We start from the raw sequence: 15,048 nt of genomic DNA, 5'->3' as shown, positions 1-15,048 counted from the left end.
TCCCAGAGCCTGAGGGTGGGGCAGGCATGCTAATGCATGCAGGACTGCCCTCTCCTGGTGGGCCTTGTTGGTGCAGGCAGGATCCTTTGGAAATTATGGAACCTTCTAAAAGATTCTTACCTCCTAAGGATAGTAATAGCTACTTCTCACTTTCTTGTGACTGCATCTCATCCTGACTCTAAATTTGACACAAGTAGCCACCAATAGCCACCAATAGCAAATGTAATAAATGGACAAGGTGTTAAGAACAAAGTGTGATGCATGGCTAACTACAAATGAATCGTAGGTAATATGGTACCAATGCTGATATTAAACACTTATGGAACATCTACTGCACACTGGCATTTTGATGGACATTGGCCATCAGGAGGAAAAATGAGTGATGCCAAAGAAAACCAGAAGACACCTCCTCTGAGACTCGGAGGACTTACAGGTGACCCTGTTGAAGACACCTCCTCTGAGACTCTGAGGACTTACAGGTGACCCTATTGAAGACACCTCCTCTGAGGACTTACAGGTGACCAGGTTGGTTTGCTCATCTCATCTTCTAGACAACTTTTACCATTTCTCCTCCAACCACAGATCCAATAACTTCATTTCCTGTTGCTCTAAGAAAAGTGAGGCAATTGGAAGACCTCTATTTATGCCTGCTCCCCACGCATACGTATCAATGTATCCAGAATTTAACCTCAGTCCTTGAAAGGGTAAGCTGCCCCTGAGTCTGAGGCCAACCCTGTCATTAGAGCCCACTCTTTCCCACACACTTGAAAAGGTCTCTTCACAATTCTGCTCTACTCCATCAAAACACCCCCTTTCCTAAGTTATTCTTAACTCTTCCCCAGAAGAAAACAAAACGAACACAAACAAAAAGCCTGGACTCCTACCCCAGCTCTCTCTCACAGGCAAATCCCTCAGGATTAACTGTCTATACTAGACACTTCCAATTCTTTTCCTCCTACCTTCTGTTAAGAGACCCCAATCATGGCCGCCTCCCCCCTTATCTGCAACAATTACGATAGCCTAACCTCCAAGGTGCTATAAGACAGCAGTGCTGAGATCTTCATTCTTACCTTAGACATGGAACCACTCACATGCCCTGGGACCCTTCCCAGAATGTCACTCTTGTCACCTACTCCAGCCTTCGCTTTTAGCTCCCTTTGCTGTCCTTCCTTATCTCCAGAGCCCATTTATTCTTTTCAACAGCAAACCTAGGCAAGCACCCTACCACTGAGCTAAGCCCTGTCCCTTCCCTCTAGGGCATCTTAACATTGAAATGTCTCACAGCACAAATCTTTATCTACTCTCAAGCACTGTTTATATGTTCCTTCTGAACTTCAGACTCATTGCTTATTAGAAATATCCATCTGATTGTGAAAAAATAACTTCTCAAATTAATTTCTACTCATGAAATGCTCCCTCTCAACTCTCTGTCCCAACTCAGTTAATGGCCATCTCTTCTTCCAGCTGCTAAAGTTAGAGAAAAGGCAAAACAACCCAAAGCCATTGCAAACTCTTTTGCCTCCCTCCTTCATCCAGTACATCAGCAAATACTACACACTCCAAAGTAGTTGCAGAACCCTCTATGTAACACTCCACTATGGAGACCTAGTAGCCATGGCCCTATCTCTCTCCATCCTGCATTACTACATTAAAATGAACATTGGGCCATGTTTCTGTTCTCTGAACTTCCCATCTCATATCCCCAGGGTTTGACCCCATTCTTCCTTTGACTTTAGTCTGCCCTCTTATGACATCATTCTAGCTGAATGTGCTTCCTTCCTGTGCCCCAGGACCCTGCCTACTTGGGACATTCTTCCTCCCCTGAGCCAGCCTTGTGGCCCTGTCTACACCACTTTCAAGTCTTTGTTCAAGTACCTTTGCTCAACCCCAACCCTAACTCTAACCCTATGGCCAAATTAATAACCAAGATCCTGTCTGCTCAGGCGTTTTTTTTTTTGTTCCTGTCCTGATTTGATTTTCTCCATACCTCTTTCCAGTTGTTACAGTCATTTGCTTACTTTTCTTGATGAGTGTTCTCTGTCTTCTAACTGAGGAGAAAAGCTACATTGTTCACGTTTTAATAGTTTAAAAAAATTTTTTTGAGACAGGGGATTTCTCTCTCTATAGTTCTGGATGCCCTGGAACTTACTGTGTAGACCAGGCTGGCTTAGAATTCAAAGATTTGCCTGCCGCTACCTCCCAGGTGCTGGGATTACAGGTGTGTATCACCACTGCTCACCTCGAGATTTTTAGCTCACAGTAAATTTTGAATTAGTGGATCGATGAACAGTCTTCAAAGAACATATTCTATTTTTTAATTTTAATTTTGTGTGTATGGGTGTCTCGCCTGCATATGTGTGAGTCATCAGGTGTACACATGCTGTCTGTGGGGGCCAGAAGAAGATGTCATATCCTCCGGAACTGGAATTGCAGATGGTTGTAAGTCACCACCTGGATGCTAGGAATTGAACCTAGGTCCTCTGGAAGAGCAGAGACATGGTTCCAGTCCTTAAAATATTCTATTAAAGATGTTTGAGGAAATTTTCCAGGTTCCCTTGAAACACTAGTATAACCTGGGTAGAATTCATCATACACCTAGCTGCAGCCTTGATGCTATTGGCGACTTTTAAAGCATTTTGAGAGACTATAGTGGTATACTGATCATTGTCAATGGCAGATTCATAAGGAAGACAGACCAGCCAGATAGGACAATTTCAAAAAAGGAACAGACACAACTCAAAAAAAGCTCAGTTTTCTAGAATGTTCTGTATATTTTCTTGGGGCATTTTAAGAAAACTGGCCCATGGGTCCTACTGACTCTGTGGCCTTCTGACCCCCAGCCTGGCTTCTGCCTCTGCTTTGGCTGCAGGACAATTAGGAAAAATAAGAGGAAAATGTTACTGTCTGTAATGTCCAGCAGACAGCTACCCATTCAGATATAGCACACTGAGTCAAGAGACAGAGAAGAACAAACATGCTCCTTTCCTCAGTGTTCTTATACTTGTGGATCACAACTACACTGGCTAGTTTTATATCTGCTTGACATGAAGTAGACTCATCTGAAAGGGGGAATCTCAGTTGAGAAAATGCCCCCACCAGATTTGCCTGTGGGTGTATTTTCTTGACTGATGATTGATGTGTGAGGGTCCACCTTACCATGGGAGGTACCACCCTTGGCCTGGTGTCCCTGGGTGCTCTTGGAAAGCGGACTGAGCAAGCCAGTAAGCAGCACTCCTCCATGGCCTGTACATCAGCTCCTGCCTCCAGGTTCCTGCCCTGTTTGGACTGTGAGTTAAAGTGTAAGTCAAATAAACCCTTTCCTCCCTAAGTTGCTTTTGCTCAGGGTGTTTCATCACAGCAATAGACACCTTAACTAAGACAGCAACACATTTTTTTTGTTTATAATACTGAGCACCTTAAAACATATGACATATTTATTCTTCTTGCTGAAGAATGGGACTATTGACTTGCTTACTGCTATATTTCAGGTACCCAAAGCACATAGTAGGCACACATAATACATCTCCAGAGATGATCACATAATAGGCAGACAATAAGTATTTGTTGAAAGAAGGAAGAATATGAAAACAATATACAAGAAATACTTAGATATATATGCCCAAGAAATTTATAGATAATCATCCAAGAAATAGAATACTGGAAACAAATTTTAAGAGTGCCTAGCTTCCGAAGCAGTTTGCAGGGAGAGCTGTAGTGAGAGTTGGGAAGGAGAGAAGGTTCTAGGTCAGATCATACTGGAACAAAGCACAGAGCAATACATGAGGACAGCTTTTCTCTGTAGCAGTGAAATGACCTGAACTTCTGAACAACAAGAGCCACTGAAGTCTCTTGTTATGGAATATTCTTTTACACTGTGTGAAGATGTGTCACTGTGATTGGCTTCACATGGTCCTTCATTTGCAAGGTGAAGATCTCTTCCAGCTCAGCCTCCCACAGACAACAAGAGGAAAGCACAGAGAAATTGTTCCCCAGGAAATCTGAAGAAATCTGGACCCCAGGTCCTTTGATGGGAAACCCTGTCTGAGCCTGCTGCCTCCTCTCCCAGCCCAGCCCAGTGCCTGCTTCAAGCACACTGTGTACATGGCCGTGGCTGCCCTTTCAGCCATTGCTGGACCTGGAACTTCCCCTACATTGCTGGCCCCCATCTCCAAATGGGCCTTTCTCTCCTTCTCCACTCTGGGCTTCTTGGCCACTTTATCGATCACTTGCCACCCAGATCATTTGGGCTCTTCTCCTCACCAACAGCACATGCTGGATTCCTAAGGTAACTATGATTTTCGCTTTTTGTTTAGTTTTGACTTTGGTTTTTAAAGTCAGGGTCTCTCTTTGTAGCCCAGACTTTGAATTCCAGATCCTCCAGCTTTACCCTCATGAGTACTGGTGTGACAGGTATGCACCACCATATCAGGCTCGTTATTTCATTAGATTAAAGTTAGTGGACAGGTTCCAGTGGACTAAGAGATGTTACTGCCACCAGGATGCTGAGATGATCCTCAAAAATGCTACACCTTGTGAACTAGTTAACAGATGACTGAAATCACTAGAGAAACAACTCACTTGAGAAAACATGACCCACCAAAATTCACTATATTTCTGCATAGTAAATTGTTAATTTACTCAACTTTTAGCCTAAAGAAAACTCACATATTTACCTGCACACACATCACACACACATCACACACACACACACACACACACACACACACACACACAACCTCACTCTAGGTCACAAAGATCTTGTCTTCTATGTCACTGCCTGAGAGGACATTCAGTGACACAAGGAGCCACCATGCATGGTCCACCTGCGTCCTCTGGCAAGCATCCCTTCCCAAGACGTGGAAGCTGCTCACACTTCTCACAGGCACAGCTGGGGAATCTTCCTAGGGTCAAAACTCAGTGCAGTTGCTGGCCTGCTTGGCCCAGAGTCAAGCCACTGACACTGGGTGAAGTTGGTAAACAAAGGGGACTCTGCTCTTGGGCAGCCCATGAGTGTGTAGAAAGGAGGGCCAGGTGGTCCAAGGGAGCCCTTGATCCTGGAGTACAGTTGGGAGGGCAGGGGCCGCTCTTTGTGGTACCTGCTCTACTGTCAAGGAGATCACTCACCTGGAGAGCTGCATTTGGATCTAGACCCTCCGCTTCCTTTTCCTTCCCTGAGGCTCCTCTCATCCGTGCCCACTGAGCTCTTGCACTAATAGAGAAGCCATCATACTCTGACACACAGTCCTATGAAGTGGCTGTGGAGAAACAGGCTGCCTTCAACCAAAGAATGACCTCCTGCCTCCCTGCCTTCACTCCAGGTCCTTGTGGCTGAAGCTGTCCAAGCCCTGTTGTTGGGCCCGTGGAGGAGAATGTCACGGGATACCAAGCTAGCAATTCAATCCCAAAACAGCTTTGGGGCTGTAACTCCATGACATCACCTTTGACTCTCAGGACTGGGATTCTTCCATCTTGCCTGAGACCAGGCCCTCTCCCGACCTGCACCGAGTCTATTTTTGCTCTATCCATTTCTGATCTTCTGGCAATTTCCAGCCTTTCCACTTGCACAGTGGGGCCAGCACCTCACCCAGAAAGTGAGGTAGGCGGTGGCAAGTGTGTTAGTGCAGAGAGCTCCGCAGTCAGAGAGCCATAGTTCATTCTCGCTGTACAATTGTCAACCGATGACTTACTGGACCCTTAATTTTCCTGCTTAAATCTTGAGAACGGCAGACAAGTTACAAGGGGGTCGTGGTGCTGGTGGAAGAGAACATAGGAAATCACCTGGTGTGGAGTTAGCCGAGGGCCTTTCAGCACAGGGCTGGTTTCTCCGTGTTGTGCACACAGCCCCTGCTCTGCCACCTGACAGCACTGAGCCTACCTTGAGCCAGTGAGCTGGAGGAAGGCTCTTGCTGTGTGCTCCTTTCAAGTGCAGTCGTAGAGATTTCCTTCCCTCCTGGGTAATAGACCCTCTAAGTTTTTCACGGTGCCTGGCTGGCCAAATGGAAACTTCATTTTCCAACTTCCTTAGCAGAGAGGTGTTACCATGTCCCTTGGGGCTGGCCATTGAGGGTGGGTAGAATTCTGTGCTGCCTGACATTTTCCTGAAGGCTGAGGTGAGACACCAGGGCTGGAGCCCAAATGGCTCTCTCATCTATGAAGCGGCAGGAAAGAGCAGAGGTTGTGGAGCGAGAAGGCACTGGGGTCTTACATACTTTACACCTTTCGGTTTTCTTTTGTAGAAGACAGAGCTCATTCTGATTATTATAGTCTCTGTGCTTGACCACGGTTCCTCTCTGGGTGACTATTGGACGTTTACTGGAGGTCTTCAGAAAGACTTCAGAGACCTCCAGCAGAAGAGGCTGCTCCTACAGCATCCCCAAATCTGGAATGTAGCTTCCGAGGAGCCGATGAGCATCTGAATCCAGAGGAGAGGGAAGGGAATGATATTCACAAAGAATTTGCTACTTTGGCTTTGTTCTGTGACATGGGCCTGTGTCTGTATTATAGACATTGTGCAAGAGCATGCATTTTTGCCTCACTGAACGGAGTAAATAAGGGAGAAGATACACTTGATAACGTATTAGGGAATTGCACCAGCTTCGTGAGTGTGGCATCTGATCTTGCCCTTGGCTGCCTGGGGACAGTCTCATGAAGTAATTCACTGCTGGTACTTGCTACAGAGTATGAATCTGGGCCATCCCCCAATCGAAGAGTGGGATCAAAGCGTTTTCAGGATTGTTGGTAACAGTCTTCAAGGATTCAGGGGCTTCAGCTAAATGAAGGTCATCACTGAGCACGTGGCTTCTTCCGGCTGACACGTAAAGTCACATGTGTGTGCATGTGTATTTGTTTATCTGTGTATGTACAGGTTTGTGCAGCAGCAGGTGTGTGCAGGAATGGGTAGAAGCCAGAGGATAACCTCGGGTGTTACTCTTTTTTATTTTAAATAACTTACTTATTTTAGTCTATGTACATTGGTATTTTACCTGCACCTGTGTCTCTGTGAGGGTGTCGGATCTTGGAGATACAGACAGTTGTGAGCTGCCATGTGAGTGCTGGGAATTGAACCTGGGTCCTCTGGAAGAGCAGTCAGTGCTCTTAACCCCTGAGCCATCTCTCCAACCCCCTCGGGTGTTACTCTTAAGGCACCATCTAATTAATTATTGAGACAGTGCCTCTCATTGTCCTGGAACTGAGGAATAGAACTTGACCAGTAGGCCAGAATATCTCTCAGCCAGTGAACTTCTGATCTGACTGTCTCTGCCTCCCCAGTTGGATTCTGGTGATCAAACTCAGTTCTTTGTGGTTGCAAAACAACCCTTTATGGATTGCACTAGCTCCCCAGGCTCCTATATTTTGTTTTCATAGCAGGAATTTCTCAGTGAAGGCAACAATGCCTAGACATAAGTTTTTGCCATAGTTTCAGACAACACTTAGAAAGACACTGATGTAGAATATGAATGTCTTACTAAGGAGTATGATAAAAATGTATCTTTTTTATATATTTATATGTGTTTGTTTTCAAGACAGGGTTTCTTTGTGTAGCCCTAGCTGTCTTAGAACTCACTGTATAGACCAGGCTGGCTTCAAATGGAGATCTGCCTGCCTCTGCCTCCCAAGTGCTGGGATTAAAGGCATGTTCCATGACCACTCAGCCCCCCAAAAACCCTTTATATCCATACCAAATCTGTCCATCCATCCACCCAGATGATTCTGAGAAAGACCCTTGATGGAGAAGAAGCCTTGGGACATGACAGGAGAATGGAGACTACAGAGTTGCCCTTGCAAAACCAAAGCAACCTGAATTTCCATATATTCTTGTTACAAATTTAAGCTGGCTTTGCTGGAATCAGTTCATGGAGCAGAGTCTTATTCTGTGTCATCTTGAAAAAGATTTAAACCTGAGACAGGCTTTCATGGAGCCCAGGTTGGCTCAAATTTGCTAGGTAGCCAAGGATGACCTTGAACTTCTGATTTTCCTGCACCTGCTTCTAGAATGCTAATATTATAAGCATGTGCCATTTCACTCAGTTTGCAATGTGCTGGGATGAACCCCGGGGTTTCATGCCTGCTAGGGAAGGTCTTTACCCACTGAGCTATAGTCTCCTGCCCTACACCTGACGACAACTAACAGTAGTCTTCATGTGAGCTTTGATTCATATCATAATTTCACCTACGTTTTCAAGCCTGACTGAATTTATTAGCTCATGAAACCCAGCTTCTCCAAAGCCAATACAAGAGTCCCCCATGACAGAGCCCCTGACTCAGTCGCCTCTAGTTGCACAAGAGGTTTGGTCCTCACAGGAATTGGCTGACAGTCCTGAAATGGTGACAACTTACCGGCGGTTCCCAGGCTCAGCAGCACCGCCACCCAGAGGACCCAGAAGAAAATGAGGACGGCAAATGTCCACAGAGGTTGGAACAGCAGGAAAGGACAGCTGCTGATGGCTTTATTTGTGACTTGGAGAAGCTCAACTGTCAACTCCACTCTCTTTCTGAGGGTATAAATCAAGGAGAGGAGAACTACCTGTTGAGAAAGAGGTCAGAGTGAACCGCTGCCGAGCAGGGAGGACCTGGGAGGGGCTGGAAACGAACAGTTTAACTGGCACCGAGAGGCTCTCTTTGAAGATACCCACTACTTCTATAAAACTGGAGAGATGCACTCCCGAGCATGAACGAGTCCTTACTATGTACTGGCCTCTGCAGATCCTGCGATCACAATAGCAAACAAGGCCTAATCCCTTCCTAAAGGAGCAAGAGTTTGAAGGTGAGAATAAGGCTCTTTAAGGGAAAAAAAATCTTCCATTTTCCCTCCTCCACGACATACACCCAGAGATGGACTGCAAATAGGACAAGAGAATGTGAGTGTCATGTAAAAGGAGTGTGTCTCAAAGCTACTTGCTATGCCATCTTTACTGGGCTTCCCTCTCTGGATAGAAATAGTTATAAGGCTCCCAGATTAAGAAAACCACCATCCTTCACCCCTGTATCATCCAGCCTTCTCTGCTATTCTTTTCTTCGTCAAGCTTCTTGGTTTGTTTTTGTCACTGCCTATCTCCCATTTCTGACCCCTATCTCTTTATCCACCACAAATTCCTTGACCTCAGCACTCTCCTGAAACTGTTCTCCCTAAGGTGACCTGTGGAGTGACCTCTGTGTGTGACCTCTGGAGTGTTAAGTCTTCTGGAATATCCAAGTTGTTTCTGGCTGGAATTCAGTAATTTGAACTCAGAGCTGATGGTGGCTACTTAACTGTCTTTTGGGAAGGCTTGTCTTACCGTCATGACTGTAGCGATGATGGCGAAGGCCAGCATGCATTTCATATTCTCCCTTTCGGTGTCCAATTCTGTGCTGAGGTCGTTGGTGTAGTCATAATATAACCACCATAAGACACCACAGACAACTAGAAAACAAAGTGATGGTAGGCTTGGTATGTGTCCTGAGATTATCCACTTTTCTTCTACACGCACACACACACACACACACATACACACACACACACACACACACACACACGCACACTCAGAGATGCCCACACAAAGTCCAGCCACTTCAGACCCAGTGATCCTATTCCAACAGTAGGTCCTAAATCCCCAGACGCTCTGTAGTCCATCACTTCTCTCTGGGTGATCTGGGCAAAGCCAGGTTAACCACAGAGAACCTGTCTATCCTGGGGTTGCTGCTGACCTTTGGTAGACACAGGGTGAGCCTGAGAATAATCAGGAAGGTAGGGCACTAAATAGAATGGTGAGGAAGAGCATTAGAGTCTAAAGTCTAAAGTAGTCATGTAAAGTCTGCCGGTGACAGTTCCTGGATGTGGGTCATTTACACAGCCCATGGAAATTATGTGAAGATACACTGACACTGTAAATACTCTGCATCAAGATAAAAACATGACCTTAAACTATCACTGTTGTAACTCCAGGGAGGTCATAGTTGTCTGCTGATCATAAATGGGGAGATGATGATACAGTCTTCACTTGTCACAATGGCCATTCTCCAGAGCTTTTCATGATTGAAACTGAAATGCCCCGCTTAGAAGCTCATGTGTTGAAGGCTAGACCCCTGGCTGGATCTATCCTTGGTGTTATTGGGAGGCAGAAGATCTACTTGAAGGAAGTGGGTTATTACAGATGTGTTCTTTGAAGGCATAGGGGACGCTTGCTGTCTACATCTCAGTGGCCATGAGGTAATAATCAGCTCTAGGCTATCTCATGCTTCCACCAGGAGAATACTACCCTAGGCTTAGAACAAGGGAACCCATGACCATGGAGTGAAACCTCCGAAACTGTGAGCCTAAGCAATTCTCTCTTTAAGTGATTTGCTCAGGGATTTTGTTGCACAGTCGGAAAGGTGACTAACACAGGGACCTAGGACTTTGTGTGGCTGCCTGAGAGCAGTACTAAATATTCAAAGGGCGAAACATTGCAGTCATATTGTTCATTCAAAATTAAAATGCCCTATATCAGTTGGAAAATAGGGCCTGGACCTCTTTCCTCAGAACTCCTAGGATAGTTACAATCCACTGGTCTCTGCTCCTTCTCAGCCTTGCTCTTCAGACTGGCCAGAGCCTTTGTGTGACAACCATGGGTTCTTACAGGCCCACAGAGTAAGTGTAGCACAGAATAAATCCTTCAAAATGCAAGAAAAGAAAGATTGAGTAAACGTCTCTCTATGTAGCCCTGGCTATCCTGAAACTTGCTATGTAGACCAGGCTGGCCTTGAATTCTTGTGGGACTAACAGTGTACACTAACATGGCCAGCTGGAATTCTTCCTTGCAACGTATATAAATACTGGTAAAATATATTTTTGTTTTGTTGTTTGTTTGCAGTGCAGGAGATAGAATATAGGGCCGTGTGCTTACCAAGACTCTAGCACTGAGATCTGTCCTCAGCCCAGTGTTATGGGCTCCAGGGTCACCCAGTTGGTAGGCCTTGTCTCAGGAGCTACACAACAGGTAGAATCAAAGACAGATTGGGCATTAACACTCTGGGAGGCAGAGGCAACTCCCACTGTCCTCCCTGGGCCTGGCTTTCCTCTTATGTAAAACTGATGGGGCTAGCCTGCATCTCCTTCTAAGACTCTAGTTAAAAAAAAAAAAACAAAACAACAACAAGCCCCCCAAACTTTAAATTCTGTACTTACTGGAAAGATGTTCCATTTGCTCAAAAAGAGTTGCAATACTTACACAGCAATCCCAAAATGACCAACGAAATGACAATGTGGACCAGAAGCGTGGAGATGAATCGGAAAGTGAACAGCACGGCCAGAGACAAGGCTGGAAAGGTAAGCGCAGCACATGATGCTCGAGGGCAGCAGGCAGCAGGGGAGGCAGGTGGGTAGGAAGGTGGCAAATATAAAACTGTGATGATTGGGCCCGGGAAGTGAGGACTGACAAGCTTACTCAATATCCAAGCATCTTGGGAAACATTCCAAATACTAAATACAATTGACCAGCTATACCCAGGGTACCCTCCTAGGCCTGTGACACAAGTCAGCTACAGTAAGTAGGTTCTGAAAAATGCTAGCATCCTTCTCAAGTTTAAATAGTTAAAGATAACTAAGTAATCAATAAATAAATGAATGTATTTTTCTACAATACCCGAAAACATTTTTTTGCAAGTCCAAATCAAGTATTTAAAATTTTATAGTATTTAAGTCTTTTGTCTTTTATGCTGGGATTAAAGGGCTGTGCTACCAATGCCTGGCTAATAAGTAACTTTTTTTAAACAGGCAGAAATACATTGATGGCTGACCAAAAAGTCTCTTTCAGCAGGTGTGAGGCCTGCTACAGGAAAGCATTGAGGTAGCTACCTACAACATTTTTCTGAAGCAACGTGGCCTAACTGCTTCAGACAGAAAATCGGCACTTAGCCTCAGCAAGGTGAAACACAGCATGGAAACCACAGGGTCAAGAGTGGGCAGCTTCTTCCCCAGACACACAAGGGAGCAGGCCTTTGCTCTAGCAGGTAGGATTCCATCAGGGCTGGGCACCCAGACATTGCATGTGACACGACGGTGGACACACACTCCTTCCTTTCCCCGGCCAGCAATCTTCTGATCTCAGACTGACAAGTGGAAGGCACACTGGTCAGCAGAACTGGTGTCTGGTGCCCCCAACGATTGCACTTTTCATGGCCAATGCATAAAGCGGCATAAAGTACTTTATTTGACTATCTTGTATGCAGTTAACAAGAGACAGAAGCCAGGCCAACAGAGTGACTCAGTTCCATGTAGGACAGCTTCCCAACTGAGAGCCAACTACTTCTACTGCTCCCTGTCTACACTTAAACCTTCGAACAAATCTGTAAAGAAAATAAATAAGCTGTATATTTAAGTGAAAAAAGCTCAGTTTTCATTACTTGAGCGCTAGGAAATTGGGCATTCCATATACAGTTACTAAATAAATTAAAGGAGAATTACCGAATGTGAAGACACACAAGCCGAGGATGGTGTCTCTTCCCGCCATTATTCCACTTAGAGTCCGCTGGAGAGCATCAGCATCATTTATCAAGACTGACGCAAATAAGGAGTAGCACTCGGGAGTCTGAGGGATGCACCGATGAAGTAAGGGGAAGGACTTACTGAGAACAAAAGGCAGAGTCAATGGTAAAACGATCGCCTATTTATCTTCAAGGATGTTTATATTCAGATTTTCAACATCCCTAAACTAGAAGCTCAGCATTTGTAAAAATGACTTTATAACTAAACGAGATGACTCAGCAGGTAAAGGCACCTGCTTCTAAAGCCTAATGACTCAAGCTCAATCAGGATGTTGTCTACTGACCCCCACCCCCCCACCCCTCACCCCCGTGATTAGTTGATACTCATGTTGAGAAAATGATTAAGGAAAACACTAGACTTTTGAAACTATTCTTTCTTTTTGTTTTTGAGAGGCTGAATGACATCCCATAGAATATCTATACACCACCTTTCTTTTTTTTTTTTAATAAGAGGGAATATTTGGATTCTTATGTTTCGTCCTTAGACTATCAACTCCAGCACAAGAATAAAAATCTTTTTTTTTTTTTTGGTTTTTTTCGAGACAGGGTTTCTCTGTGGCTTTGGAGGCTGTCCTGGAACTCCCCTTGGTAGTCCAGGCTGGTCTAGAACTCACAGAGATCTGCCTGCCTCTGCCTCCTGAGTGCTGGGATTAAAGGCATGCGCCACCAATGCCCGGCAAGAATAAAAATCTTTGTGTGTGAGTATGTGTGTGTGTGCTCGTGTTGTATGTACATGGTTGTGTGTGTGTTCACGTATGCACGTGAATGTGTATGCGTGTGTATATGTGTGTGTAGGTCTGTGGTCAATCTTGGTTTTCTCCTTTCATTCCACCCTTGTTTTTGAGACAGGGTTTCTTCATGAACCTGGAGCTCACAAATTGTCTTGACTGGCTGGCCAGTGAGTGCGGGGTCTTCGTCTCTGAGCTCAGGGTCATATACGCACACTTCTGTGGCCAGCCTTTATGTAAGGACTGAGGTTTGAATTTAGGTCTTCATGTTAGAGCAGCAAGTACTTCACTCCCTGAACACTCTTCCCATCCCAAGAATTTCTTTAAGGAATTTAACATCTGGAGGGCATGACTTTGATTAAGAAGTATACACCAGCATGGCATTTTTCAGGGACAAGGGATGTATGAGGGCTTTTTGAGGTCCAGATATTCTACACATGCTGGGTCTATATTGTTAGACTCTACTGACTTTATCTAAGGCAGCTACATAGAAGGCAGTGGGGAACCTCAGCAGGATGAGGCTGCATATTGCCCCACTTGGCACTGAAGAGGACCTCCCAAATGACCAGCTGGGTGGAGAATACAGAACACTTCGTACCCGAAAGTAGCCAGAGAAGACTCTGGAACAGTCTGTGTTTAATTCAAGAGCAAGGGGTGGGGAGATGGACTAGTTTCACTAAATAAATTTAAAGACACAGAAGGAGAAAATCCAAGTTCTCTCTGGCTATGTCCTATGTTCTGTTTGTAGGATGTAGTGGTTATGGAATAACATATACATGAGTTATATTTGTGCATTACTTATCTGTAAACACATAAAACATACCACATTTCCCCCTTTAAAGCAAAAGCAATACACTATACACTGATCTATTGTTTACTTTTAATAATGTTACTAATGTACCTTACAGCGCTGCACATATCAGAATACAAGGGATTTCCTATTTTTCTTTTTAGAGTTACTTTATTTTTAATTATGTACATGTGCGTGCAGGTGAGTACAGGTTCCTGTGGAAGTCAGACATCAGATTCCCTGGAACTGGAGTTATAGTCAGTTGTGAGCCACTCAGTGTGGGTCCTGGGAACTGAACTCAGGTCCTCTGCAAGAGCAATATACACTTTTAACCTCTGAGCCATCTCTCCAGCCCCTGGGATTTTCTTTCTTTTATTTTTTTCTGTTGCAAAATATTCATGTTACCACGTAACACCCAGATCTTAAGTATGCAATCAGACTTTTGGCAAATATGTACATTCACATAACTACTACCCCTTTCAAAACACAGTAGGAACACCGCCCCCAACACACACTAACCTGCCACCCTGTCTCATTTTCTCATTATGGAACCAATGCTGGCTTAAAACTTGCAATTTTCCTGCCTGCATTTCCCAGATTCTGGGATTACATGCAGGAACCACCGGAGCCTGATTAGGACATGGAACATTTTTATAGCTGCAATAAGTCCTCTTAGTATCGCACAGACCTGATTGTTCATTTTTGTTTGTTTATTTTGAGAGGCTGTTGTCAAACTCATTATGTAGTCAAGGGTCATTTTGAGTTCCTGAGCCTTCTACTGGATTACAACTGTGCAGTGCCGGGGATTTGAACCCAGGGCTTTATGAATGCTAAGCAACTGAGCTGCATCCCTAGCTCAGCAGATCTGATTTCTGCTACTAGACTTGGATTTGGTTCTGGTGTCATCTGGTGCCACGGGACATGCACCTTTGTGTCCTGCTGCTTCGACTCCCATTGCACAGATCAACATATTAACCCTTCTAGTGCCTAGCACTACGCGCTCAACACAAAACTTGCCCTTCTGTCTGT

At 44.9% G+C, this 15,048-nt stretch overlaps 1 protein-coding gene across 10 annotated transcripts in view; it reads right to left on the bottom strand.

Moving 5' to 3' along the window:
- Nucleotides 1-15,048, bottom strand: part of Slc44a3 (solute carrier family 44 member 3) — a 79,220-nt gene that overhangs the window by 43,969 nt on the left and 20,203 nt on the right. For all 10 annotated transcript variants that reach the window (XM_040751950.1, XM_040751947.1, XM_040751948.1 and 7 more), the window contains 4 exons: nt 12,422-12,582; nt 11,187-11,276; nt 9,276-9,400; nt 8,338-8,524 (listed from right to left, as the gene is read on the bottom strand). In XM_040751950.1, coding sequence (XP_040607884.1) covers nt 8,338-8,524; nt 9,276-9,400; nt 11,187-11,276; nt 12,422-12,582 — 563 coding nt within the window. The remainder of the gene's footprint in view (nt 1-8,337; nt 8,525-9,275; nt 9,401-11,186; nt 11,277-12,421; nt 12,583-15,048) is intronic.

The sequence above is a fragment of the Mesocricetus auratus genome, unplaced genomic scaffold (assembly GCF_017639785.1).
Source record: "Mesocricetus auratus isolate SY011 unplaced genomic scaffold, BCM_Maur_2.0 Super-Scaffold_100009, whole genome shotgun sequence".
NCBI lineage: Eukaryota > Metazoa > Chordata > Mammalia > Rodentia > Cricetidae > Mesocricetus > Mesocricetus auratus.
Note: the sequence above shows the minus strand (reverse complement) of the source record. Positions and strands in the feature narration are given on the sequence as shown.